The 26,581-nt window shown below is 49.6% G+C and overlaps 1 protein-coding gene across 3 annotated transcripts; it reads left to right on the top strand.

Annotated features, from left to right (window-relative positions):
* The first annotated feature begins 174 nt into the window (after positions 1-174).
* TRIM54 (tripartite motif containing 54) lies at positions 175-25,985 on the top strand. Of its 3 annotated transcripts, none has more exons than XM_053383953.1 (10): positions 175-285; positions 16,399-16,571; positions 17,876-18,047; positions 19,759-19,854; positions 21,236-21,469; positions 21,681-21,703; positions 22,457-22,581; positions 23,723-23,830; positions 25,197-25,247; positions 25,854-25,985. In XM_053383953.1, the coding sequence occupies exons 1-10, from the start codon at positions 244-246 to the stop codon at positions 25,865-25,867; spliced, it is 1,038 nt and encodes a 345-aa protein (XP_053239928.1). In that variant the 5' UTR covers positions 175-243; the 3' UTR covers positions 25,868-25,985. The 3 variants fall into 3 exon arrangements, with proteins under 3 accessions (XP_053239928.1, XP_053239927.1, XP_053239926.1); XM_053383952.1 differs by lacking the exon at positions 175-285 and adding an exon at positions 2,864-3,165 and having other exon boundaries at positions 25,857-25,985; XM_053383951.1 differs by lacking the exon at positions 175-285 and adding an exon at positions 2,864-3,165.
* Positions 25,986-26,581: the final 596 nt, after the last annotated feature.

Raw genomic sequence — 26,581 nt, 5'->3', positions numbered from 1 at the left:
CCCCACCTGGAGACTATTACGGTGTAGTTGGGGGAGTGAGTGGGGCTGGCTTCCAGGGGTCCAGTTTCAAGTTGGCCTTAAGGAACACAAGACAAAGAGGGAAAGAAAAGGCAAGTTTGGGGGGGGCAGGGAGAGAAATAAAAGCACAGCATTTTCCAACTTGAACCGAGGCTGAAAAAGCAGTTGAGCTAGTTTCATGGTGCCTGGAAGAGAAGGACCCTCAGCGCGCCCAATTCTTCCACGATGGGGCTTGACTTGGAGGAGAAACAGCCCCAATCCCCCCAGGTCAGTGAAGAGGGAGACCAAATATTCCCTATTTGCAGGATGGCAGCATGACTTTCATGGTGTTATTTATGGAGAGGTGGAGAGGCAAGAATCCAATTGGAGAGGATACACACGCAACACAATGCTGAGCACATTGTTAATTTGTAGAAGTGGCTTTAAGAGGCGTCTGTCTGTCCGTCCGTCTGTCTGTCCCTTTCTCTTTAGGGCCTGCTGCAAAAACCCTGTGCGCATTATGGGTGGAAGCAGAAAGGGGGGGGGCACTGAAGGGAAGCTAGAGGGTTCGTGACAGGGACGGATCACAGGGCAAAACGTTGGGCTGCAAAGGACTTCCTCTGATCAGACCCACAAGATCTTGGCAGGGGACACCCCTTGCACCACACGCATTTCTAAACTCAAAAGGTGTCTTGGGTGCTGTACCAATATGCATATATGAAATCAGGGAAAAATAGGATAAAAAAGAGAAGAACCAACAACCTCTTAATAACAGGGGTCCAATCTTATGGGTCAGGGGAAGCTGGGGGGGGGGAATCCCTGCCTCCACCAGGTGCCCGAAGTGACTGGCAGAGGGTGCTTCACCTACAGCAGGGGAAAGGGTGTTCCGTAATGCAGGAGCAATCGTGGGAAATGCCCATTTTCAGGTCACAGTCCAGCCGTGCCAGGAGTGACATTTCCCCAGATGGTCCCAAGTTCATAGAATCATAGAATTGTAGAGTTGGAAGGAACCCCAGGGTCATCCAGTCGTACCCCCGGCAATGCAGGAATCTCAGCTAAAGCAGGTGGACAGCCAGTCTCTGTTTAAGAGCCTCCTAGGAAGGAGAGTCCACAACTTCCCGAGCGAGACTGGTCCACTATTGAACAGCTCTGACTCTCAGAAAGTTCAGTCCTTGATGTATATGTTGGCAGGATGACTTTGCAGCTGATGGGCAGCCAGTGTTGGTTCCCTCAGCAGAGATATCCCTCAGGGATACCTGCAAGCCCAGGTGCCCCACTCAGCAACCTGTTGTGAACAGCTCTGTGATCTTCAGATGAAGGGGGGGCATATGAATTTAATTATTATGAATAATGATAACCTGACTGCCACATTCTGATGCAGCTTCCAGACGAACCCTAAGGGAAGCCCCACCTCGTGCATTGCAGTAGTCCAGCCATGAGGTTACCAACATGGGACTTGTGGCATTTCCTAGACAGGAAATGGCATACCTGGGATACCAACCTGTTGCTCCTCAGCCCTTCTCACTGGGGATGTTCCCTGAGCACCCAGGGACAAAAGGAACCAGGGGGACCTCTAAACTACTTCCTGTTCCCTCTGAGGGGGCGCAACCCTTTTAGAACTGGTAAACTCTCTAGCACCAGACCTGGGAGCCCCTCCCCCACACAGTCTCCACTTTACAGAAATTCAGTTAACTCGCCCATATCGAGCCCCCCACTGCATTCAGGCCCCAGTTCAAAACAATCACAGCCTCCTTTGTTTCAGATCTCCTAATGACTGCTCCCTCTAGGGATGGTATGCTCCATGCAGGGACTGTGCCCCCCCCCCCCGAGGCTGCCTGGCACCTCCCTGGTAACGGAGGAGGAGGAGATCTTGCCATACTTTCCAGTTGCGCACTTCCTCTCACAAGGCACAAGAACAGGGACTTCTCCATGCTGGCCCCTTTCCAATTCCCTCCAAAAGAGTTTGCTGGAACCTGGCTCCATGTCCCTGCCCTCAGACAGAAATGCAAGACCTCCCTTTTCACGAAACTTTTAAAATAACTCGGTGGTACTACACAGACTTCCTCCACAAACTATATTTTGGCTATATATATGTTCAATCCAGACTTCCTAACATTTTAAAATAAGTGAATGGAATGCCCACAGAATTCTTGAGTGATCGAGTTCCACCACAAACTCTCTGCCGACGTTTGCTGCTTGGATGCTTTCAAAGGTTTTGTGCAAAAGAATCTGAGCTGAAATCCAAAGGGATTTTGGGGTGGCGGATTGAAGTGTGTGTGTGTGTGTGTGTGTGTGTGTGTGTGTGTGTGTGTGTTACCCTGTGCGGTCTATGACAAAAGCTCATCTCCTGGCTCTGCTTGAGAGAAGCAGGCAGAGTCAGAGTTTTGATCTTGCCCGATACACAAACATGGACTCCACTAAATGTCACTATTACTTCAAACTCCTGAAGGCAACCCCTGCTTTTCTCGCTACAATACAATGTGGAAAAGGGAAAGAGGGGCGGTTCCAGGGCTGAACCCTGAGATGGAAAACATGGCCTGTATCAGAGGAGACCCCCTCTGGCCACCCCCCACTTTCCCAGGCCAAAGATGTCATTGCCCTGTTGAGGAACAGTGACTAAGTGTCACCTGATGCCACTGACAGCTGCTGTTGCTTCTCCCCTCTCTGACCCCCTTCCAATTGCTGGGACAAAAATGGCAGCTGGGATGCCATTGGGATCATGTGACCCCCTAAAAATAGCCTGGTAGGCCCAGGACAGGGGTGGGTGGCCAGAAGCAGCTCCAGAGCGAGGCAGAGAGGACTTCCAGGAGCGAGGGCAGCCAGGCGGAGGCCCAAGGACCAGGCCAGGCGAGAGGGAGCCAGGCAGGGGCCAAGGCCGGCCGAGAGACGTGTGAGGGGCAGATAGGGGGCAGGGAGAGGAAGAGGGCAGAGGGAGGCCCGGGGTGTCTGTCCACAGTTGCCCACCGAGCCCCTTGGAGTGTGCAGGGGGCCGCTGCGGGGATGAACTTTGCCGTGGGCTTCAAGCCGCTGTTGGGGACTTCGCAGAGCATGGACAACCTGGAGAAGCAGCTCATCTGCCCCATCTGCCTGGAGATGTTCACCAAGCCGGTGGTCATCCTGCCCTGCCAGCACAACCTCTGCCGCAAGTGCGCCAACGACATCTTCCAGGTGAGGGCCAGCGGCGTCTCTGCCCGGCCAGCTCTCAGCTCTGGGGTGGAAGTGGGTGGGTTTGGAGGGCAGCCGAATTATCCAGCAGGGAGGGCGTCACGGCCAGCGACTCTCCTCCTTTGCTCTTTGCTGTGAATCTGCTTGAGGTATTTCAGAACAACTTGAGCCAAAGCAAAAGTGGAGAGGAACTGCCTGCCCCAAAGAAGACTTTGAGGTGTGGGGAGAGAGCAGGGGGGGCAGGAGGATGAGTGGGCTAAGGAGGGTGGGGGGCTCAGGTACTGGACACAGCTCTGGGAAGGGGGACGTGATCAGGAGAGCAGCACTGGCTGGCGTTGCACAGAAGCAGGGCGGTGGAGTGGTCAGAGTGCCGGACTCGGACCTGGGAGAGACTCAGGTTCGAATCTCCCCCTGGCCATGATGTTCAATGGGTGGTCAGTCATGGCCTAACTACCTGGCAAGGGTGTTGGGCAGATCAAATGGGGAGGAGAAGGATGTACAGCCCCTTGAGGTCCGGGGAGAAAAAGGTGTGACTCCTTCCTATCTCCATGGTGGTCCATCCCTGGCCCCCCAATGAGGAAGGGAGGGGGGAGTGGAGGTGATGGGGAGGAGCAGCCAGGTGTGGAAGGCAGGTGGCCCTCCAGCAGATATGCTTGAGCTGTGATTCCTGCGTTGGGGGGCTGGACTAGATGACCCTTGGGGGTCCCTTCCAACTCTACAGTTCTCTGATTCTATATATGCGACCTGCATTAGGCTTCCTCCATCTTCAGCTGCTCTGATGTGTGTGTTCAGGCATTCGCACATCGACATCGTTGCTTCCTGCAAGTAATGAGGTCAGAAGAAAATGAAATGCAGGGCAGATTAAGTTAACTAAGAACAAGTCATCAATAGCACAGACATTATTCAAAGCCTGGCTGCTGGATCAGGCCCACGGCCCACGTAGCGCAGCATCCTGTTTTCACAGATGCCCAAATGGGAAACCAGCAGGCAGGCTCTGAGCCCAGGAGCCCCCTCCCCACTTGCGGTGTCCAGCAACTAGGATTTCTGTGGAAGCAGAGCCATTCTGGCCAGGAGCCATTGAGAGCCTCTCCTCCCCCATGAATGTGCCCAGTTCAAGTTGGTGTCCCTGGCTGCCTCCTGTGGGAGGGAGTTCCGTAGTTTAACTACACATGGCGGGAAGAAACACTTTCTTTCATAAATTCTGAATCTTCCAATATTCAGCTTCCTTTGATGTCCACTTCTTCTGGTGTGATGAAAGACAGAGGAAAACTTTTCTTCATTCTTTTTCTCCAGACCAGGCATCATTTTATAAATTTCAGGGTCCCAATCCAATGCGTGAGGCTCTTAGCCTCTTGATAAATTGCAATTCTGTGGTTTCCTGTTGCAGCCTCCCTTCTGAAGTTCTTTTGTTCCAGGATCTGGTCACGTAAGGTCAGCTCCAGTCTTCTAGGTGGTCAAAATGTTCCCTCGCTGTTCTTTTAATATTGCCATTTCTGATGACGGATTTGTATCCATTTATACTTTTAGGTTTGCAATGTGCAGAAGGGGCCTTGTTGGGAGGAGAAGGCAGGCATTGCAATGCATGAATCCCAGATGCTGTGGGTGGCAGGATTAGGCCCTGTACAGTGTCTCTGCTCTGGAGATACTGGTATGGGACCTAATCCCGCCAGGATGAGGACAAAAGGGGTCTCCGGGTCTGGGTCTCTGTTGTGTGTACAAATTGTCTGTAAGAAAGTGGAGTCCTGCAGCCCAAGGCCTGTCAGAAGAGAGCATCTGTCGTCGTCCAGGATGGTTTTAGATGGGACCTTTGGAAGTCCTGTGGAGCAACCTTCTTTTCTGATGCTCCAGAGAGGAGGACCCAGGCCAATAGATTCAAATGTCAAGAAGAGAGATTCCACCTAAACATTAGGAAGAACATCTTGATGGAAAGAGCTGTTCAACAGTAGAACGGTCTCCTTGGAAGGTGGTGGACTCTCCTCCCTTGGCGGTTTTTAAGCAGAGGTTGGGTGGCCATCTGTCATGGATGCTTCAGCTGAGATTCCTGCATCTCAGGGGGTTGGGTTGGATGACCCTTGAGGTCCCTTCCTACTCTATGATTCTTTAAGTGGGAGCAAGTGGTGACCTGTCATTCTCCTTCCACATCTGATTCTTCCTTCCTGGGATCCCCCTGCTCTGGAGTTCCCTCCACTTTGTCGGGTGGGTATTCCAGTCTGAGGAATGCCTGGCGTACATTTTTTCGTTGTGAGCTTCTGACGAGTCTGAACAGATGCCGTTCCCTGGGAGGGCTTGGCTGTGGACAATGGATTTTGTGATGTGCTTTGGGTGGGAGCCAAAAGCAGGTCAGCAGGCAGAGCAGGCAGTAGGTTTCCTATTTAAGGTGAGGTTTATTTGTCCATTATGTAGGCGGAGAAGAGTGGACCTCTTTTGTGGAGCAGTCTAGGGAAGAAGTTCCCAAACCCCTCCCCAGTGCCCCCCACCCTACCCTTGACTGGTTGGTTGGAGGAGTACGCCTCTGTGGTGAAGACAAAATGTTGGGAGGTTGCAGAGCCTGCTTTGGCTGTAGAGACCAATGCAGGAGAGACATATTTTGTGGCAGCTGAGGCAAGCCACTAAGGAAGAGAATAACTTGAGGAAATTCAAAACAGGAAGAATTAATTGTATTCAAAATCCAGTATACCTGAAGGAGTGTCTCCACCCCCATCGTTCTGCCCAGATGCTGAGATCCAGCTCCAAGGGCCTTCTGGTGGTTCCCTCCCTGCGAGGACCAGGGAACCAGGCAGAGGGCCTTCTCAGTGGTGGCACCCGCCCTGTGGAACGCCCTCCCTTCAGATGTCAGGGAGATAAAGAATCACACAACTTTTAGGAAACATCTGAAGGCAGCCTTGTATTGGGAAGTTTTTAATGTCTGATGTTTTATCACTTTATTATTATTATTATTATTATTATTATTATTATTATTATTATTCTGTTGGCAGCCGCCCAAAGTGGCTGGGGAGACCCAGCCAGATAGGTGGGGTATAAATAATAAATTATTATTATTATTATTATTACTACTGCTACTACTATTCTGCAAGATGGATGAACTTGATCCAGTGATAGTGGCATTCCAAATTCTGATATTGACACTTCCAGAGACCCCTGCGGCCCCCTTGCCTCTTGGGGCCTTCCTAGTTAATCCCCCAGAAGGGGCAGTACTACCCACTTTGGAAGCCACTAGTTCAGGGGCTCAAGCCCCTCCTGCCTGTGAGTCCAGCTGATGAAAGACACGGTCAGTTTATCCCAAGAGCAGGTCAGGGTTTGGGGGGACAGGAGCAGATTGTTCTGAGCCAGGCACTGAGACGCTGAGCGGAAGATGCATGTTTCCCCCCAAAGCTGAAGTAATTATGGGTTTCATAGCGCAAAGAGGAATTGTTTCAAGGATGCTCTGATGACCTTCCACATGGTGTGTGTGTTGTTGTTGATTAGTCGTTTAGTCGTTTAGTAGTGTCTGCCTCTTCATGCCCCCTGGACCAGAGCATGCGAGGCACTCCTGCCTTCCACTGCCTCCCACATGTTGGTAGCTTCGAGAACACTGTCCAAGCATCTCATCCTCTGTCGTCCCCTTCTCCTTGTGCCCTCCATCTTCCCCAACATCAGGGTCTTTTCCAGGGAGTCTTCTCTTCTCATGAGGTGGCCAAAGGATTGGAGCCTCAGCTTCAGGATCTGTCCTTCCAGTGAGCACTCAGGGCTAATTTCCTTAAGAATGGATACATTTGATCTTCTTGCAGTCCATGGTACTCTCAAAAGTCTCCTCAGCACCAGAATTCAAAAGCATCCATTCTTCAGCGCTCAGCCTTCTTTATAGTCCAGCTCTCACTTCCATACATCACTACTGGGAAAGGTGTGTCTGTTAAGGATGGCGTTTTCTGAGAGGATGCCAATGGACTGTAGTTTTCAGAAAGTCAGTGATGCTCCTCAAGGATCAGAGAGTCTGAGAAGGGGAGCCCATAGAACCAAGCACCCCAACTGTGATGGTACTGACCCCCAGAATCATGGGGCACCAAAAGTGGTCTCGTTTGTGTATATTGTATCTATCCTGTGCAGTAATAGATTTTATCATAGATTGGCTGATTGACCTTTAAATGTGTTGTGGAAACGGGGAGTATTGGATTGTCTTTGTCTTTATTATGCATTTCCTGTTTTTTATATTGCAATTTTATGTTGAGAATACAGGTATAGGGTGGCATGCAAATTAATTAAATCATCTCCAGCCCAGATTTGCCTTCATGTGGCATCAGAACATTCAAAGAGCCCTGCAGGATCCAGCCATCTCACCCAGCTTCCTGTTCCAGCAGTGGCCAACCAGATGCCCAGTATGGGGATCCCACAAGCAGGATCCGAGCGCAAAAGCAACCCTCTCCCCTCCCTCTCCCTTCCAGGGCCTTCCAGCAAATTCAGAGGCATTTTCTGCCGTGGGCTGTGGAAGCACAGCAATGCCACCAATCAAATAATGATGTGAAATTTGGGGCCTTTGGTTTTCTCTCTCTCTGCCTTCCTCCCACCCATAACCTGCAGGTGCCCCTTTCCCTAGACTCCAGGTTCAGGGAGGTGATAGAGGGGTCTGTGAGGGCTATTTTTCTAGAGATGCCTAAACTCACCATGAACACCTCCCTCGTTCTCTGCGAATGGCAATGGCACTCACCTGAGAGGGGCTGGTCAGCATGGGCATAGCAGGGACGGATGGACAGCTCTCCTCAGTCCCCCCGCCCCCCCTAAATCAAGCAAATAAATAAAAATACGTAACTAACTGGCCAATTGTGTCACAGATAACTCTGTTCTCTCCCCCCCACACACACACATAGTGCCTGCCCCGCCCAAAATAAATCCTGGCTACACCCCTGCCAGCGAGTTCTGGCTGAAAAAAACCCTTGTTCTACAGTCAGGTAACACAACCCCCCCCCAAAAAACCCCCCCACATTCTTCCTTACAGGAAACTTAAATACTCCAAGCATCCCCAAGGTCCAAATCTGGGGACCAGTCAAGAAGGGGTGCCCCCCAGACCCCACGAGACAAATTGTGGGGAAAGAAGGCCTCTGAAGCGGAAGACATCTCTATCCACCAGCGACCCCAAAAACCACAGAGGGGTCATCTTGGAACACGCTGGCAAATCGTACAGCAAAATCCACAGTTGCAGGAGGGCTTCATTTCGGTTTGGTGTGGGTCAGCAAACTTTTTCAGCAGGATGCCGGTCTACTGTCCCTCAGACCTTCTGGGGGGGGCGGACTATATTTTTTGGGGGGAAATGAACAAATTCCTATGCCCCCCTGTTACCGGAAAAATCCGAGGGCTCCCTTGGACAAAAAGACACCAACCAGAGTAAATTGGAGCAAATCAGCAGCCTGTAGGCTTGGCCTTTATTGAACTGTTGCAACAGGGTGCTCCCCTCACTTGCAGGAGAGAGGAAAAGACACAGAAAAATGGTGTGCAAGGCCTTATAAAAACTTTTGAAATTCCCACCCTGTAGATCAAGACCACCCCCAGAAACATCATGCATACATCACAGAAAGGAGGGGTTGAGGGAGGAGTTGTGGTGGTAACCTGAGTGTCTTGTCACCTGGCTAGTTCCTCCTTTCCCCCCTCCCCATGAGTCACTTCCAGGAGACAAAGGGGAGTTTGCAGTTTCCTGCCCCCAGAGGGAAGATCTGATCATTGTCCTTTGTTCCAGTCCGTGCTGAATCCACTCCCATATGCAACTTCTTTGTGATCTTGATTGTGTATCTGAAGAAGTGTGCATGCACACGAAAGCTCATACCAAGAACTAACTTAGTTGGTCTTTAAGGTGCTACTGGAAGAAAAAAAATTTTTTGTTTTGATTGTCTTCTGTCTAGGACCATCAGGGTTGGCATAGCAACTGGGCAGGGCTCCTGTGGATGTGCTGGGATGATGAAGGGATTAAGGTGCCCTGTATCAAACCTTCCCCATTTTGTAGTCCTTCCTTCATGGAGTAAAATAAAATGGAACAGTGCAAATCCAATGTATGGTTGATTTTCTATGAATTTATAACAGAAGCGTAGCGTATGTAGTGTGTGAGTGTGAGTGTGAGTGTGTGTGAAGTTTGTAGGAACTGAATGATTGGGGGGGGGTGTTTCCTGCTACACCACAAATATCCCAGAGATGCATTTTAAATAAAAGCACACATTCTACTCATGAAAAAACACGCTGATTCCCAGACCGTCTGCGGGCCAGATTTAGAAGGTGATTAGGCCAGATCCGGCCCCTGGGCCTTAGTTTGCCTGCCCTTGGTGTGGAGGCTGTGTGGCTGCTGCTTCTGAGGGAAAAAGCTGAAGCAACTGTGTTCTCTGGAGGCTGATCCTGGGGGTGGGATGAGGGAGGGGGAGCCGTTTTCCCAAGGGGGGGGGATGTCTCTCTCTATCCTCAGCAGCGCCACCTAGTGGCCAAAGGGAAAACCATGAATGAAGAAAGACAGCAGGTCCTTTGCCACACCCACCCCTAGATTCAAAATGTGGGGCTTTGCACCCTCAGCTAGGTTGTGCTCCCTCAGCTCCTGAGGGAGGAAGTGAAGCTGCTTCTCTTCCAGCTATTTAACTAAGCAGGACAGACGTGTCTGAACTTGCTCCAAAGTACAGGCCGCATGCTTAAGACTATAATCTATATTTTGCGGACTTCCGGAGGCGGCGCAAAACCGTGATGGCGGACCTCTTCGAGCTCTGAAGAGGGGCACCGCAGAAAAGGGTTGCTCGCGACGGCGCAGCGGCAACCCATCAAGATAAACCACGGGCAGAGTGAGTCCGTGGCCGTGGGACCCGGCGGGCACCTGGAGCGACCCCGAAATCACAAAAGGAACCCCGTAAGGGGCTCCGGAGTGAAGGAGGGGGAGCGGTGCTGTGGGTTCATCGCTCTTTCTGCGGAGGCGAAGCCGCGCGGCTGTCACGGATGAGCGCTGACCTTTCTTCCAAGAAACATCGGGCTGAAACATCAAACCCGTGAGTAAGGACCTAAGATTCTACAAATCAAATCGGAAAATTTGGCTAAAAACGGGAGACGAGAAAGAGGAAGTCCGTCTTCCGACACTGCTTTCAAGATCAAAGCAGACGGTCTAAAGAGCGGAAAGCGCTGTGAACAGGGAAGCTTTGAAGCTTTAAATCGGGACTTTCGTGCACATTTGAATTTTACTTTTAAAGAATAAATACAGCATAAAATTGACCTGGAGCGGACACCCCAAGGGCAAGGGAAGACTCTAACCCCAAATTCCCGGGTGGCCGGGTAAAGTTGTTTAAACTGCGGAACTGTTGCAAGCTTCCAGATACTTTTGTAACTGGATAGTGTAATTTTGAGCTCACCTAGCTGAAGTGGATACAATTGCAGGCACCTTGCTGGAACTTTGTTATATGTTTAAAAGGGCTCTGCAGGACCTTTCTTTTAGCGTGCTGGAACTAATTTGCTTTTAAAATTGTTTTTAAAGTTGGAACAAAGAGACTTTAATTGCGGAAAGTTACCTTCTTCTTACTAAAACTTTGGTGGCACTCCCCCTAGAGGACATTGGGAATATAGAGGCCTGGGAAAGTTTCTCTGTTTACCTTCTCTCAATAGACTGTTTTTAATTCTGGACTTGCCTTTCCCATGGGATTACAACACTTGACCTTGAACGTTGACTGATGAGTGGCACAGGAAAGACAAGAGCAGCCAAAGCTAAGGAAGCTAAGGAGAAAGAGAAAGCAAAAAAGCAAGCACAGCTTTTGCAAACAACTTTAACTCAGGGACGTAGATTATCAGTTCCAGCTGTGCTTGCGACACAAAAAGTAGAAACCGAAAAGCCTGAAAAATCTGAAGAGGAAGATATGGCAGCAGGAGGAGCTGAGGCAGTACTGAAACAAGTTTTGGAACAATTGTCAGCAATAAATCAAAAAATTGATAACCAATCAACAAAAATTGACCAAGCAACATCCTCGATCCAGAAATTGACAGATCAGGTTTCCCAACATACCCAAGCAATTGAAAAATTGCAAGGAGCAACAGAAGAGAATCGTAAACTGGCAGGGGAAGCCGTTCAAATTGCAACATCAGCTAAAAAAGAAGTCGAGGAAGTTAAAGCGGAAGTCAAGCCTCTTCATAAACAGATAGGGGACCAACAAACCTATCTCTCGTTGGTGGAATTGAAAAATCGCGAGACCAACCTCAGACTAAGGGCAGTCCCAGAAATTGAACAAGAAGATTTGAAAGGACTTTTGACAACAGAGTTTACAAAGTTCTGGGACTTAAAAGAAGAAATTGATTTCAAAATTGTATCGGCTTTTCGGTTGGGAAGATTAGTAAGAAAAGATAGATCCAGAGACTGCTTAATAGCTTTGAGATCAAGGGAGGAGAGAGACAAAATACTAGGCCTACACTTCAAAAACTCAATTGTGATACAAGAGAAAAGGGTGGAAATTTACCGAGATATTCCTAAACAGTTATTGGACTTGAGAGCCACCTACTCAGATTTGGCTAAGTTGCTGAGACTCAACACAATTCCTTACAGGTGGGAGTTCCCACAAGGGCTATCATTCACTTACAAACAGAAGAAGGTTAAAATAAGATCACCAGAGGACTTACAAAAGTTCCAGCACGATCACGGAGAAGACCTCCAAAAAGAAGCAGCAGCTAATTGGCCTATACCCAACCCAGGTGGAGCAATACCTGCACCTTCGGAACCAGAGGAGAAAGAAGATACACCGCTCTAGGTGTAGCAGAATAGTTCAGGATGTCTCTGCGGCTACTCAGTTGGAATATAAATGGCGGAAATTCCCCGGAGAAAAGAAGGAGGTTATTTCACATATTGAAGAAAGAACAATTGGACATTATTTGCCTACAAGAAACCCATGTGACCAGGCTCCACAGGAAGGTTTTGGTAAATAAAAGATTAGGCCAAGAATTTATTTCGTCTGACAAAGTAAAGAAAAGAGGAGTGGTGATCTACGCTAAGGAGAGCCTGATACCCAAATTTCTATTTAAGGATGAACAAGGAAGAATTTTGGCAATTGAAATTCAAACCCAAGGAGAAAAAATATTGATATTAGGAATTTATGCCCCAAATGACGGGAAATCAGAATTTTTCAAGAAGCTGCATGAGACGTTGCTGGACTATCTGGATTATGCTAACATCATAATGATGGGAGATATGAATGGAGTGGTGTCTACACATATGGATAAGTCTTACAACCAAAACTTAACATCAGACGGCAGACTGCCCAAAACTTTTTTCGAACTGACTGACAATCTGGATTTGATCGACATATGGAGGACAAAGAACCCCCTAGGTAAAGAAGGAACTTTTTTCTCTGAGGCCCACCTGTCTTGGTCAAGGATCGACCAAATCTGGACCTCCAGGGGGCTGGCACCCAAGACTAAAAAGGTGGAAATCTGCCCAAAAACATGCTCCGACCACAACGCCTTGAAAATAGAACTTAGATTAACTCAACCCGGTTCCTTCAGATGGAGAATGAATGACACACTACTAAGAGATCAAGAGATTGTGAAAAAGGCCCAAAAAACATTAAAGGACTATTTTGAGATAAATCTGAATACTACAGTTGAAAAAAGAACGATCTGGGACGCAAGCAAAGCTCTTATGAGAGGGTTTCTGATACAACAGAATTCAATCAAGAAAAAACTCTGGAACGGAAAGAAGGACAAAATATTGGAGAAAATACACCAAGGAGAAAAAAAACTGAGAACCAAACCAAAGTCCAAGGAGGTGCTGAGAGAAATTAAATTCCACCAAGCAGAATACTCAAAATTGATTAATCAGGAGATTGAATGGAAAATAAAACAGATGAAGCAAAGATCTTTTGAATCAGCAAATAAATGTGGAAAGCTGCTAGCTTGGCAGCTGAAAAAAAGACAAAAGCTAAACACGATAACAAATCTAGAGATTGATGGAAGGATCGTACAGAAACCAGAAGAAATTAGGAGGTGCTTCCACAGATACTTCAAAGAACTGTATGCACAGGGGCCCCAGAAAGAATCAGAGATAGATCAATTTTTAAAGATAAATGGACTATCAAAAATAACTCAAGATAAAAGATCAATCTTGAACTCTACAATAACCTCACAGGAAATTGAAGGTGCCATTCAGAATATGCAACTAGGCAAATCTCCAGGCCCGGATGGACTTACCTCCAAATATTACAAGGTTCTGAAGGACTATTTGATACAACCTTTGTTGGAGGTATGTAACCAGATTATGGATGGGAAGAGGGCACCAGAAAAGTGGAAAGAAGCCTTCATCACATTGATACCTAAGTCAGAATCTGAAAAGACTCAGCTTAAAAACTACCGTCCCATCTCACTCCTAAATGTGGATTACAAAATATTTGCAGACATTTTGGCAAATAGACTTAAAAAAGTCTTAAATGAAGTAATTCATAAAGACCAAGCTGGCTTTCTCCCTGGTAGACATTTATATGAGAACACTAGAAACATCATTGACATTTTAGAACTTTTGCAGACTAACAGGAACACAAGGGCGGTGTTAATCTTTATTGATGCGGAGAAAGCATTTGACAACATATCTTGGATGTTTATGAAGAAGAACTTGGAAGGGATGGGAGTGGGACGGGGGTTTGAGAATGGATTACATGCAATCTATTCAGAACAAAAAGCTAAATTAATAGTGAACAATGTGGTGACGGAGGAATTTAAAATTGAAAAAGGGACACGACAAGGGTGCCCTCTATCCCCTCTGTTATTTATTTCAGTCCTGGAGGTGCTATTGAATATGATCAGAGAGGACCGGTTGGTACAAGGGATAGAGGTCGGAGTGAAACAATATAAACTGAAAGCTTTTGCAGATGACCTAGTTTTGACACTGCAGGAGCCAGAATCCAGTACAAAAAGAGTTCTCGAACTTATATCTGAATTTGGTCGGGTGGCGGGATTTAGGTTGAATAAACAAAAAACTAAGGTTCTGACCAAAAATTTAACAATTACAGAAACAGAGGGGTTTCAGAGAGAAACAGAACTGAATGTGGTTAAAAAAGTGAAATACCTTGGGATCTATTTGTCCTCCAAGAATTTGAATTTATTTAAGGATAATTATGAGAAATGTTGGTTGGAAGTTAAAAAGGATTTAGAAATTTGGTCAAGATTGAAACTTTCCTTGTTGGGAAGAATTGCAGCTATAAAAATGAATGTGTTGCCGAAAATGTTATTTTTGTTTCAAACCTTACAGATCGTGGACAGAGTGGATTGCTTTGGAAAATGGCAGAAGGATATATCTAGATTTATCTGGCAGGGCAAAAAGCCCCGAATAAAGTTTAAAATATTAACAGATTCGAAAGAAAGAGGGGGGTTTGCCCTGCCGGACTTGAGGTTGTATTATGAAGCTGCAGCCTTCTGCTGGCTGAAAGATTGGTTTTTGTTGGAAAACACCGATGTCCTAGATCTGGAAGGTTTTAATAATGCTTTTGGATGGCACGCATACCTATGGTACGACAAGGTTAAAGCACATAAATTGTTTAAAAGCCACATTGTCAGAAAAGCAATTTTTGCAGTCTGGATGAAATATAAAGACTTACTAGAGAGTAAAACTCCGAGGTGGCTATCACCAGTGGAGGCCAAGGCCCGAAAAAGACCCAATATGGAGGCCTATTGGCCGAAATATTGGGAATTGACTGAAAAAATTGGAGACAATTGGAAGTTGCAGAGCCAGGACAAACTAAAAAATAAGGTGCGAGATTGGCTACATTATGCTCAAATTCAAGAGGTTTTCAAAATGGACAAAAAAGTTGGTTTCCAGGTGGAAAAGTCGAAACTAGAGACAGAATTGTTAGAACCAAAGACAAAGCTGTTATCTAGAATGTATAACTTGCTGCTTATGTGGAATTTACAGGATGAGACAGTTAAATCTGCTATGATTAAATGGGCACAGGATGTTGGACACAACATTATGTTTGAAGACTGGGAAAGGTTATGGAACACCGGAATGAAATTCACGGCCAGTACGGCCTTGAAGGAAAACATTATGAAAATGATATACCGGTGGTACATGACCCCAGTCAAGTTAGCTAAGATACATCACCTGTCTGACAATAAATGTTGGAAGTGTAAGGAAGCAGAGGGGACTTTCTTTCACCTCTGGTGGACATGCCCAAAGGTTAAGGCTTTCTGGGAAATGATTTACAATGAGTTGAAAAAGGTATTTAGGTATACCTTTCCCAAGAAACCAGAGGCCTTCCTGTTGGGCATGGTAGACCAGAAAGTGTTAAAGAAGGACAGAACTTTGTTTATGTATGCTAGTACAGCAGCAAGAATACTCATCGCAAAGAACTGGAAGACACAAGATTTACCCACGCTGGAGGAATGGCAGATGCAGTTGATGGACTACATGGAGATAGCTGAACTGACCGGCAGAATCCGAGATTTGGATGTAGAAACAATTGAGGTGGACTGGAAAAAGTTTAAAGACTACTTGCAAAAGTATTACAAACTGTATGAATCTTAAGACGGTGCATGATTTGGAAATGATACGCTTTAGCAATTATGATTAAGTAAATAGTAAACTAAGTGATAAAAGAGAAAAGGAGATAATATGAAATTGAACATGTTACGTTTATTTTAAAGGTATAAAAATTGTGACATAATACATTGAATATAGATACATAACATGTAAAAGTTACAATAAGGTATGACATAAGGTAACAAATTGCTGACATTGTTAATATAAAGAACGCAGAATCGGAAGGGGTGGGGAAGTCCAAGTTGGGATTTTTGTTAAAAAAAAAAAAAATGGTTTCTTGTAAACTCCTTATTTGTTTGTAATGTATAAAATTTGGAAAGAAACGTAATAAAAAATATTATAAAAAAAAAAAAAATAATCTATATTTTGCACACAAGACTATCCTACCTGTGTTCCCCTTGCTGCTGCATGGAATAATGCAATACTCCAACCTTGGGATTTAGTAAGTAAAGCTTTTAAAGTTACTTAAGAGTGTGTGGTCTGTTGCTGGAGGGGTAGAGAGAAGGGGCCATGAGCTTTAAAGCAGATTAAAGAGGATATTCAAAAGGGTTTTCCAATTTACATTCCCTCATTATACTACTGCTTAATTCTGTGACTGTTTTAAACTTTGCTGGGGGCTCTCTCCTGTTGGAGAGGGTGCAAAGCCCCACGTTTTGAATCTAGGAACCCCATCAACTATTTTTTTCATTACCCACATGTGGGTCAGATCTATTTTCCGCCCCCTCCTGCCTCCCCCACAGGCCTCCAACCCTCTCTGGCAGTCGCGCGGCTCCACGTCGGTGTCCTCAGGAGGTCGGTTCCGGTGCCCATCCTGCCGGCATGAAGTGGTGCTGGACCGGCATGGCGTTTATGGGCTGCAGCGCAACCTCCTCGTGGAAAACATCATTGACATCTACAAGCAGGAATCCTCTCGGTAAGCAGTGGGCAGGGAGGGGCGCTCAGACCTCCCAGGGCCCCCCCCCCTGCTCACAGGCATGGCCACCCTGAAGCTTCCCTTCCGGCCAAATGAGGGAGCAGCTCTCAGATTTTGGCTCCTCTCCTGGGATTCCCGCATTGCTGGGGGTGGACTAGAGGACCCTTGGAGTCCCTTCATACTATATGATCTATGATTCAATAACCAGCACATCTTCCCCTCCTCCTGCAAAGGGGCAAATGAGCTTTCAACCTGCAGGACACTTTTTGTATTATGCCTTATCAAAATACACACAAGCCAGAGCTTTTCTGCTATTCCCAAACCTTGCCGGGTCCGCAGAACCTGAGCTGCTTTTGTTGGCTGCCTGCTCTGCTATGTTTCTGCTCCCTCTTCCTGGGTCGGCTTCACATTTGCAACACCAAGGCCTAGAAACTGAACCACGTAACCCTCTATTTATTAGTTGGTTGGCTGCATTTGTACCTCACCTTTACCGCCTCTCCTGGTATGTCCCACAGAGGAACTTACGGTCTTCAAACAAAAACATCTTGGAGGTCCTGGGCCGCTGGGAAGTTAGGCTGGCCTCAACCAGAGCCAGGGCCTTTTCGGCCATGGCCCCGATCCGGTGGAACGCTTTGTCACAAGAGACTAGGGCCCTGGGGGCCTTGACATATTTCTGCAGGGCCTGCAAGACAGAGCTGTTCCACCAGGCCTTTGGCCAAGGCACAGCCTGACCCCCTCCTTTGGTAATCCTCACAGAACTCTAGCCCAATGGTTGCCATCAATTTGACTTGAACTGATTTTATAATGAATTGATTTTTGAATGTATTACTGTATTTTACTGTTGTTAGCTGCTCTGAGCCCGGCTTTGGCTGGGGAGGGCAAGATATAAATAAAATTTTATTATTATTATTATCTCAAGGGAGCTCCAGGTGCAACCTGGTTCTCCCTCTCCTCGTTTAACCCCCACAACACCCCTGTGAGGCGGGTTAGGCGGAGAGAGGCAGTGACTGGCTGAAGGCCATGCCCAGTGGAGATGTTTAAACCATGGTCTCCCAGTTCCCAGTCTGACCCTCTGATCACTGGGCCACACTGCCTCTGAGGGTTGGGCACTTTGGCCTGCTGCATCCCAGGTGAAGGCTGTGCCCCAGTTCTACACTGGTTTGAGGCGACCATGACAAAAGACACCCTGTTCAGGTCCTTTCCTGGCCAAATCGGGAACATTCGTCTCAGGGGTGGGTTGAGGAGGAGGGGCAATGTCTGGGGGGCTCACGCAGCCTTTCCTTCTCCCTGCTGTGCCCCCCCAGACCCCTCCATGCCAAGGCGGAGCAGCAGCTGATGTGTGAGGAGCATGAGGAGGAGAAGATCAACATCTACTGCCTCACCTGCGAGGTCCCCACCTGCTCCATGTGCAAAGTCTTTGGGGCCCACAAGGACTGCGAAGTGGCCCCTCTGACCAACATCTACAAGCGCCAGAAGGTACCAAGCAGCAGAGGCAGTGGGGGGGGAGGCCCTGCCCTCTCCCTGCAGCCCCACTGGCACTCTCTGGCCTGGGCAGGCGGGGTGGGGGCAGAGGGGGCAGGAGCGGCCTTTGGCTTTGGAGCCCTGGACACGGTGGTCCCACACCACCTCCGAGAGACTCCAGGGGTTCCAGTTGCTGACGCAGGTTCTGCTTCCTTGGAATGAAGGTCAGCGGAGACTGTGGTGCCTTTAGGGTTTCATTTACCCATATATACAAAGGATGGGACGCGGGCGGCGCTGTGGGTTAAACCACAGAGCCTAGGACTTGCTGATCAGAAGGTTGGCAATTCAAATCCCTGTGACGGGGTGAGCTCCCGTCACTCAGTCCCTGCTCCTGCCAACCTAGCAGTTCGAAAGCACGTCAAAGTGCAAGTAGATCAATAGGTACCACTCCGGTGGGAAGGTAAACGGCGTTTCCGTGCGCTGCTCTGGTTCGCCAGAAGCGGCTTAGTCCTGCTGGCCACATGACCCGGAAGCTGTACGCCGGCTCCCTCGGCCAGTAAAGCAAGATGAGTGCCGCAACCCCAGAGTCGGCCACGACTGGACCTAATGGTCAGGGGTCCCTTGACCTTTACAAAGGATGAGCACAGGATGGAGGGGCTCCCAGCATCAGCACCCTGACAGGTCTTGCTTCCTCATTAGCTGCAGCTTTGGATTCAGCACAGAACAAGCGGGTCTCTGTGTCTCCAACTTCCAGCCTTCTCCCAACTCTGCTCAACTTCACACTGGCATCTAAGGGAGGGAGTGCAGGAGAGGCTCCCCCCTCGCAGATCTTGCAACATGACGAGGACACTGAAGTGGTCAGCTGAGGTTGTCTATGTGGGAATGTTCAGGGTGGCAGGAGAGGATATATTGTTTATTTATATCCTTCCAAACCTGTGCTAGCAAGTTCCTTTACTTAGCAGAGTTACACTCCCCTTTCTTACATGCACAGCAGATAGCTGGTTGCAGGCTCGTGTGAGCCTCTCACTAGTATGCAATTCAGTCTGTCTCAGATTGAATTGTAAAATCCTGGTAAATTCTCTTAAAAGAATAAAGACAAGAAAATCTTATTGTCAGCTAGATTCCTGAAGGCAGACTTAGTTGCAAATATGTACATGTGGATCCCAGTGCTTCTGCTGGCTGGCAGCTAGCAGAGCATTCCTAGCTGAGAAGCGGGTTGAATGAAGAAGTGAAAGAGAGAGAGAGTCCTGCGTGATTCATCCTTTTGTTACCTGGACAGGTGAGGTCACGCCCACCGCCAGTCACATGCAAAGGAAGAATGCTCCAGCCCAGGAGGAACAGGAAGTTTTGACTGGCTGGACCAAGGGTCAGCAAACTTTTTCAGCAGGGGGCCAGTCCACCGTCCCTCAGACCTTGTGGGGGGCCAGACTATATTTTGGAAAAAAATAATGAATGAATTCCTATGCCCCACAAATAACCCAGAGATGCATTTTAAATAAAAGGACACATTCTACTCATGTGAAAACATGCTGATTCCTGGACCGTCTGCAGGCCGGATTTATAAGGCGATTGGGCTGGATCCGGCCCCTGGGCCTTAGTTTGCCTACCCATGGGCTGGACCAAACATCCCCTTGCATGTCCACTCTAGGAAAACAAGGAATGTTGTATTTGACTGCTCCCAGTGGATTACATCCCACAGTCTTCCTCCCTCTTTCTGGCTGGGCAGGGGGAGCTGAGCGATGGCATCGCCATGCTGGTGGCTGGGAACGACCGGATCCAGGCCATCATCACCCAGATGGAGGAGATCTGCAAAACCATTGAGGTGAGTGGGGAGGAGCCTCCATGCTCCCCCTGGGCGCCCGGCTGGGGCTCGTCTCTTCTGGGGGATCCCCTGCCCAAGTGGAATCTGGGGAGAAGAGGCCCCCCTGTAGAATTTGCAGGGAATTCTGAAGCCCCAGGAGATTTCTGAGCTGATTAAAAAACCTGCCATTATAGAGCCTTAAACCTTCAAAGTTGCAATTGCCTTCGGACCCCCCTCTGGGGCCAAAAGGTGACACACGAATAAAGGAAACAGGTGAGTCTTGCCAAGGGGCCAACTGAGCCCTCCCCAGATGGTGAAAATAGGCCTTTTCAAAACCTGGCAGGCTGGTGGTTTCTAAAGTGGGTGGTAGTGCCCCCTGGGGGGCAGTGGGACTACTGGGGGGGGGCTAAGATGCAGTGGGGTGCTGGAGGCTCAAATTAATCTCTGGCTTCAGGGTCACTGGATCAAGTTCATCCAATTTGGCGTGTTAATTAAACTTAATAGTTTAAATTGCATTTTGAATAAACGTGCAATTCATTGTTTTGAATTTCATCGTGTTGCTGTTGAACGATCCTTTCTATAGGGTGGGGTGGGGGCCTCTGGGTTCATGAGTTTATGGAGTCAAAGGGGCAGAGGCCCAGAAAGGTTTGGGAGCCCACCACTGTTGTAAACAAAATATGCCCTTTTCCCCCTATGGGGTATCCAAGAGCCCATATAGAGTCCTTACATAGGTTCCCTATTGGTAGGAGAAAATAACAGAGGCCAACCAGAGAATATTGAGAAGCAAAGCAGCTAGTAAGCCTGATCTTTATTGATCTGTTGCAACAGGGTCCTCTCTCACCACACGCAGGAGGGAGGGGGACCCAGAACCAGGGTGTGTCTGCCCTTAGACATTTTAAATTCCCTGCCCTGGAGCTCAAGACTATCCCTCCATACATCATGCATACATCACAGAAGGGGTGTAACCCAAGACCACCACCCCACAAACATCATACCTACATCACAGAAAAGGCGGTCTACAGCAGAAATCTGAGTGGTTTGTTTACCTCCTGTCTGCCAGGTTACCTGTTTAATGGTCACTTGACTGGATTGCCTGGGGAGCCTGGCCAGTCTTTTGTAATGATAAATACTTAGTTCCTGAGCCAGGTCACAGGCTCACACCCTATTCGTATCTTAAATGTGCCCTTAAGACAGGATTTGTGAAGGAAAAGACAATGGGGAGGCTTTTCCATTTTCCTTTGACCTTGCAGAGAAAACATTTGCTCAGTTTGGGAATCAAAATGGTTTCAGGTCGGTCTTCCTGTGCTGATGCTTGGTTGGTACACTTATGAACATTTAAGATATCCAAGACCTCAGAATCCCTATCACACGGTGCTAACCTGCTTCCTGCCTCCCCTGGCAGGACAACGCCCGGCGGCAGAAGCAGCACCTCTGCCTGCGCTTTGACTCCTTGTACAGCATCCTGGAAGAGCGCAAGAAGGAGCTTCTGCTGGAGATCGGGCGGGAGCAGGACGACAAGCTCCAGCGGGTGCGGGGCCTGATCCGCCAGTATGGGGACCACCTTGAGGTCTCCTCCAAGCTGGTGGAGTCGGCCATCCAGTCCATGGAGGAGCCCCAGATGGCTGTCTACCTCCAGGTACATGCAGGTGGGGCGGAAGGAGCGGGAGGGGGGGGGCTGGGCAGGGCAGGATGCTTGAGGTGGGCGGGCAGGGACCCACAGAAAATAGTGGGAGGGGCTGTGCAACCCTGGGGAAATCAATGGCCCCCTTTTGGTTTGTGAAGGGGGTTGTTCAAAGGGTTCTACCTGCCAGGGCTGGTGCTGAAACGCTCTCTTTCTTTTCCTGCAGCAGGCAAAGGAGCTGATCAAAAAGTGAGTAGCATGAGATGGGGAGGAAGGAGCAGAGCCTCTCGCATCTTTCCCGGGGGGCCAGGGGCTCAGCACCACCCCACAGACAGTGGGCCCCACAGACAGCACAACAGTGGGCCCAGCCAACAGTAGGGGGCAGCCCTCACCCAGGCGCCAAAGTTTCACCCCCTGACTCAGCCCCATATTGGCTCTCCTGGATCCTCTTGACCTTGAGGTTCCAAACTGGGAGCCCCCCCCCCCCGACTCCACCCCCCCGACCAGCTGGGTCTCTTTCTGGGTTCAGAATAAGCTGGCTCTCCTTCATAAATAGTCTGGCAACAGCTAGGGAAGCAAGTTTAAAAATAATATTTACTTGGTTTATATTCATGCTTTGGATCACAGCAATGGCAGCAGTAAAAGCTTTGCAGGCAAAATACTTCCATGTCCAGGATAACCTGCATCCAAAGCCGGTCAAAGGAAGAGGGGCAGGGACAGGAAGTGTCCTCCAGGAATGCAGGGGAAATGACCTCACACAGAGCCCTCTCTACCAATCGTATCTCTATGGTCTGAGTATCCGCCTACCAGAAAGACAGCCCAGTGTTGTTAGTCCCAGTAATATGCATTTGTTAAATTTGGCTGCTAATCTCCCACGCTATGGAAGGGAAGGGATATTGTGTTTCTTCACACACTTTGTGCTGCAACACAGGTGTAAAGTGGGCCTGTCTGCCTGCCTGGTGAATGGGCTCTGTCCCACCTCTCTCCTCCTTTTCCCCGCAGAATCACAGACATGTCCAAAGTCTCCATGAGCAGCCACCCAGAGCCTGGCTATGAAAGCATGGACCACTTCACGGTCAACATCGACCACGTGGCGGAAATGCTGAGGACAATTGAATTCCAGACAGGTGAGGCTCACACCTGGACCAGAAGGGGGTGGGAAGAAGGGGAGGCTGCCGCCAGCTGGCCATCTGCTTCCCTGGGCAGAGCTCAGGATCGCTGGCCTGCTGGGCTGAGCCACAGTCAGGGAAGGAGCTGGCACCACCTGGGACACAAGGAAGAGGGAGCCCCACTGAGCCTGTCTGCCCCCCCCCCAATATCCTGGCAGACAGCGATGAAAAGCTGGCAGTTTTAGTCTGAAGAGCGTTTGCAGAGTCCTAGAACTGTAAAGTCAGAAGAGACTCCAAGGGTCATCTAGTCCAGCCCCCAATGTTGCAGGTACGATTGTGTCTGTGTCTGCACAGAAGACACCTAGAACCCTGCTTGCACCTGCCAGCACAGCAGACACCTGGGCTTCCAGAAAACCTTTGACAAAAAATTATGCACGATTGATGCAGAGAAAGAAAATGTCCCTTCCCCATCTCCATGAGATCCTGCAACTTTTCCTGAGGTGGTGGGTGGGCAACAGTGTGGGATGTGACATCACAGAAAGCAGTCAAGTACAACATTTCCTGTTTGGCCAGAGTGGACCCACAGGGGGATGTTGCTCCAGCCAGGAGGACTTCCTGTCACACCTGGTCTGAAGCTTCCTCCCCCTGCGTGTGACCAGGTCGATGGGTGTGACCCTGGGAGACCCCATAAAAGGGCTGGTCACACAGCCACCTTCCCTTTTCCGCCTTATTCCATCCTGGTGTCTTTTGCTGTCTGCTGGCCCTCAGCCAGCAGCACGTGAACCTACACTCTCTTTTCCAACTACAAGCTAAAGCCTGTCTTCAGGATCATACTGTGAACTGAATGTAAGTAAACTTCTTATTACTTTAAGAGAAGACTGTTGTGTTTTTATTCTTTTTAAGAGGGAACAAAGGGGAATTTGCGAGGAACAACCCAATCTGGACAAGCCAGACTGGATTGCTTAACTCAAGAGATTCTAACGAATCTACCAACTAGTTTCCTGCAATCTACAGAGGAATGTGCTCTGCTACTAGCTCACTAGCATGAGTCCAGAAGGATAATATTCAATTAATATATCCTCTCCTACTATCCACAACATTTCCAGCTGAAGGAAGGGCTTTCTCCACAAGCTGCTCCTTTCTCTCCTCTCCCTTTCAGATGCTGCTGGAGAGGACGCGGAGCAGGAGGGTCTTGGCCCAGAGGGGGGCCTGGAGGCAGAAGAGGGAGAACATCTGGAGGGGACAGATGCCCCCGAGGGGACGGAAGGTGAGCTGGGACTGGAAGGGAGAGGGGGCAAGGGGGGCTGAGCTGGGGCTGCTTGGAGGTGGGGCTGGGGGTTGGCACAGCCATCAGGCACTGTGAGTTCTGGGTGGGTCAACGAGACCTGGGCTCCAGAAGAGTCCATCAATCTCACACCTGCAATTTACTCGGGAAGCCAGGAATGGATCTGTTGGAAGATGCATGGCGGATAAGAGAAAGAACTTCTTCATGCAGTCGAACTGTGGAACTCCCCTCCTCATGAGAAGACAAATTCATGGAGGAGGAGGAGGAGGCTATCAAGGGAAGCCGCAGGAGGGGAGGGGGCTTTTGGGATCAGATCCTGCTTGCTGGTTTCTTTGTGGAGCATCCAGCACTGGCAGAGTTTGGGCTCTCAAATGTCAGCAGCACCCTGTGGGACACTAGAATTGCCCCCCTCCTCGTTCTCCATTCTACAGCATTGCGGCACTGCTGTGCGGCACCCAGTATGACTGCGCTGCTCAGGCGGCTGTGGAACTGCCTCTGCACCCAGGTGGCCCCCGTGAGAGAGGAGGCTGGGCTGGAAGGGACAATGGCTGCCTGACCCAGTCGGTTTCTCTTCCGTTCTGAAAGCAAATCTGGTGGCAGTGGTGGGAGAGCTCTTCCTGCCCCTCTTCCAGCGATGGGTCTCTGTGGAACTGACTGGCTTTGCTGTTGTAGAAGCTTCTGTGTAGAACTGGGAGGGACCCCAAGGGCCATCTAGACCAACCCCAGAGGTGGCTTTAGGGTGGCATGACTGGTTTGGCCACAATGGGCTCCTAGCTGCAGGGGGCAGCACCATGATGTTGTAGAGTGCGAGGGGGAGGGGGCACCAAATTTTAGCACCACACAGGGCACTGCTGAAATCGGAGAGCCCCAAATTGACCACTGCCAACCCCCTGAAATGCACGCATCGCAGGTGAAGAAGACTGCTCAGCCGGCTTTGGCAGGAAGCAGTCTCACTCCAGCAGGGTCCAGGCAGGCAGCAACATAGGCCAGAGGTCACATCCCATAATAGAAGGAAGGGCCATTATGCTTGGTGGTGGAGCACCTGCTCTGCTTGCAGGTACGCTCCCCCATCCGCCCCAGGGGCTTCCCAAGGTAGGGCTTCAGAGACCTTGGGGGGCCACTGTCCCCTAAGCTCAATGGACCAAGCAAGGGCCTCACTCTGCGCCAGGTAGCTGCTTCCTCTCTTTCTCTGAGCTTGGGCTCAGACACGGGGCCTCCCCACTGACAGAGCCCGACGTGTGAACCAGAGAGTTGTTGTAGAGTTGAATGGGATCCACAGAGTCATCTAGTCCACCCCGGACAACGTCATGGGCTTCAGGGCTCTTGGGTCTCTCTTTTCTCTGCCTAGATGGAGAGAACCTGCCCCGGCTGAGGCCAAAGCCAGCGAGTGCCTCTCATGGTAAGTGAGTCCTGGATGTGACCTGGGAGACCCCATAAAAGGGCTGGTCACCCAGCCCTCTTCCCTTTTCTGCCTTATTCCATCCTGGTGTCTTTTGCTGTCTGCTGGCCCTCAGCCAGCAGCACGTGAACCTACACTCTCTTCTCCAACTACAAGCTAAAGCCTGCCTTCAGGATCATACTGTGAACTGAATGTAAGTAAACTTCCCCAGCACACCTGCCTCAGCCCAAATGAGGCTCCTGGGGGGGGGAGTCAGGAATGTGGATGTGGCTCCAGCTCCTCCCACCCCCCCATTGTGGATCACCCTGGCTATGAGCTCGGTTGAGCATCCGCAGCCCATTGGTTCAGCACTGAGTGGGGCACAGTCTCCCCTCCCCCCTGCCTCCAGAAGTTTAAAAATCTGAGGTTTTTAAAGAAAACCTTTATATTCCCAGACGCCCAGTTTTCAGGGCTCCCACACCTCCTTGCTTTTCTGCTCCGAGCTGGACGTAAAAGAGAAATTCTGCTTTCTTCTGCTGGTGGGGGGGGGGCTGCCCTCTCTCTTCCCGGCCGATGAGCCCAGGCGCCCCCTCCCCCAATGCTGAGTGTGGCTCTTTCCCCCTCAAGCAGGTCAGCACTGAGGAGTCAAAGCAGCAGCGTCCCCCCCGCCGCCCCCGCCAAAGGACTTCCTCGCTTTCGCCTGCACTTTGCCGAGTTTTTAATCTGCCGAGAGAATAAAGTTGTGTCACGTTTGCTAAAGCCGCTGGTTCCAGATCGCGTTTTCCTTTTTGCGGGAAGGGGCGCGCTCTCGGCCTGAGGCAGCGAAGCCGCTTCGGAAGAAAGTGGAAGTGGCGTTGGGAGGGGGAGAGGAAGGCCAAGGATCACCCGGAACTGTAGCCTTGGAAGGTAGCCCCAGGGGTCATCTAGTCCAACCCCGCTGCCATGCAGGAATCGCCGCTAAAGAACCCCTTTAAAACTGCCCTCCGGCAGAGTCCGTCCCCAGGGTCTCTGGCCGCGACTGAGACGGGGCGAATGGAAGAGGCTGGGCGAGGGCAGCGGGGAATCCGGAGGCAAGCGCTCCCGTTTCCCCAGCGCCCCAGCCGGGCTGCCGAGGAGGAGGCGGAGAGGCGGGGAGGAGCCCACAGCGTGGACCACCCGGAGACCCCGGGGGGAGGGGCTGGAACAAGGGCAGAAACCCCCCCCCTTTCCCCCCAAGATAAAAAGATCCGAAAACTTTTCCAAATAGGCGAATCGCTCCAACCCCTTGATGGACTTTTCCCGAACCTTTTCCAGCTCCACAAAATCATTTTTGCTCTGAGAGGAGGAAAACTTTCCCACGCCACGCATCGTTTAAT

The sequence above is a fragment of the Podarcis raffonei genome, chromosome 3 (assembly GCF_027172205.1).
Source record: "Podarcis raffonei isolate rPodRaf1 chromosome 3, rPodRaf1.pri, whole genome shotgun sequence".
In the NCBI taxonomy this organism is placed as follows: Eukaryota; Metazoa; Chordata; class Lepidosauria; order Squamata; family Lacertidae; genus Podarcis; species Podarcis raffonei.
This window is presented reverse-complemented; position numbering and strand designations above follow the sequence as displayed.

Bases quoted from the DNA above. Each gene is read 5' to 3' on its own strand.
- TRIM54 (XM_053383951.1), top strand. From the start codon at position 2,998: ATGAACTTTGCCGTGGGCTTCAAGCCGCTGTTGGGGACTTCGCAGAGC. The intron at 18,048-19,758 runs GTACCAAGCAGC...CTGGCTGGGCAG, and splicing joins ACATCTACAAGCGCCAGAAG to GGGGAGCTGAGCGATGGCAT. The intron at 21,704-22,456 runs GTGAGTAGCATG...TTTTCCCCGCAG, and splicing joins GCAAAGGAGCTGATCAAAAA to AATCACAGACATGTCCAAAG.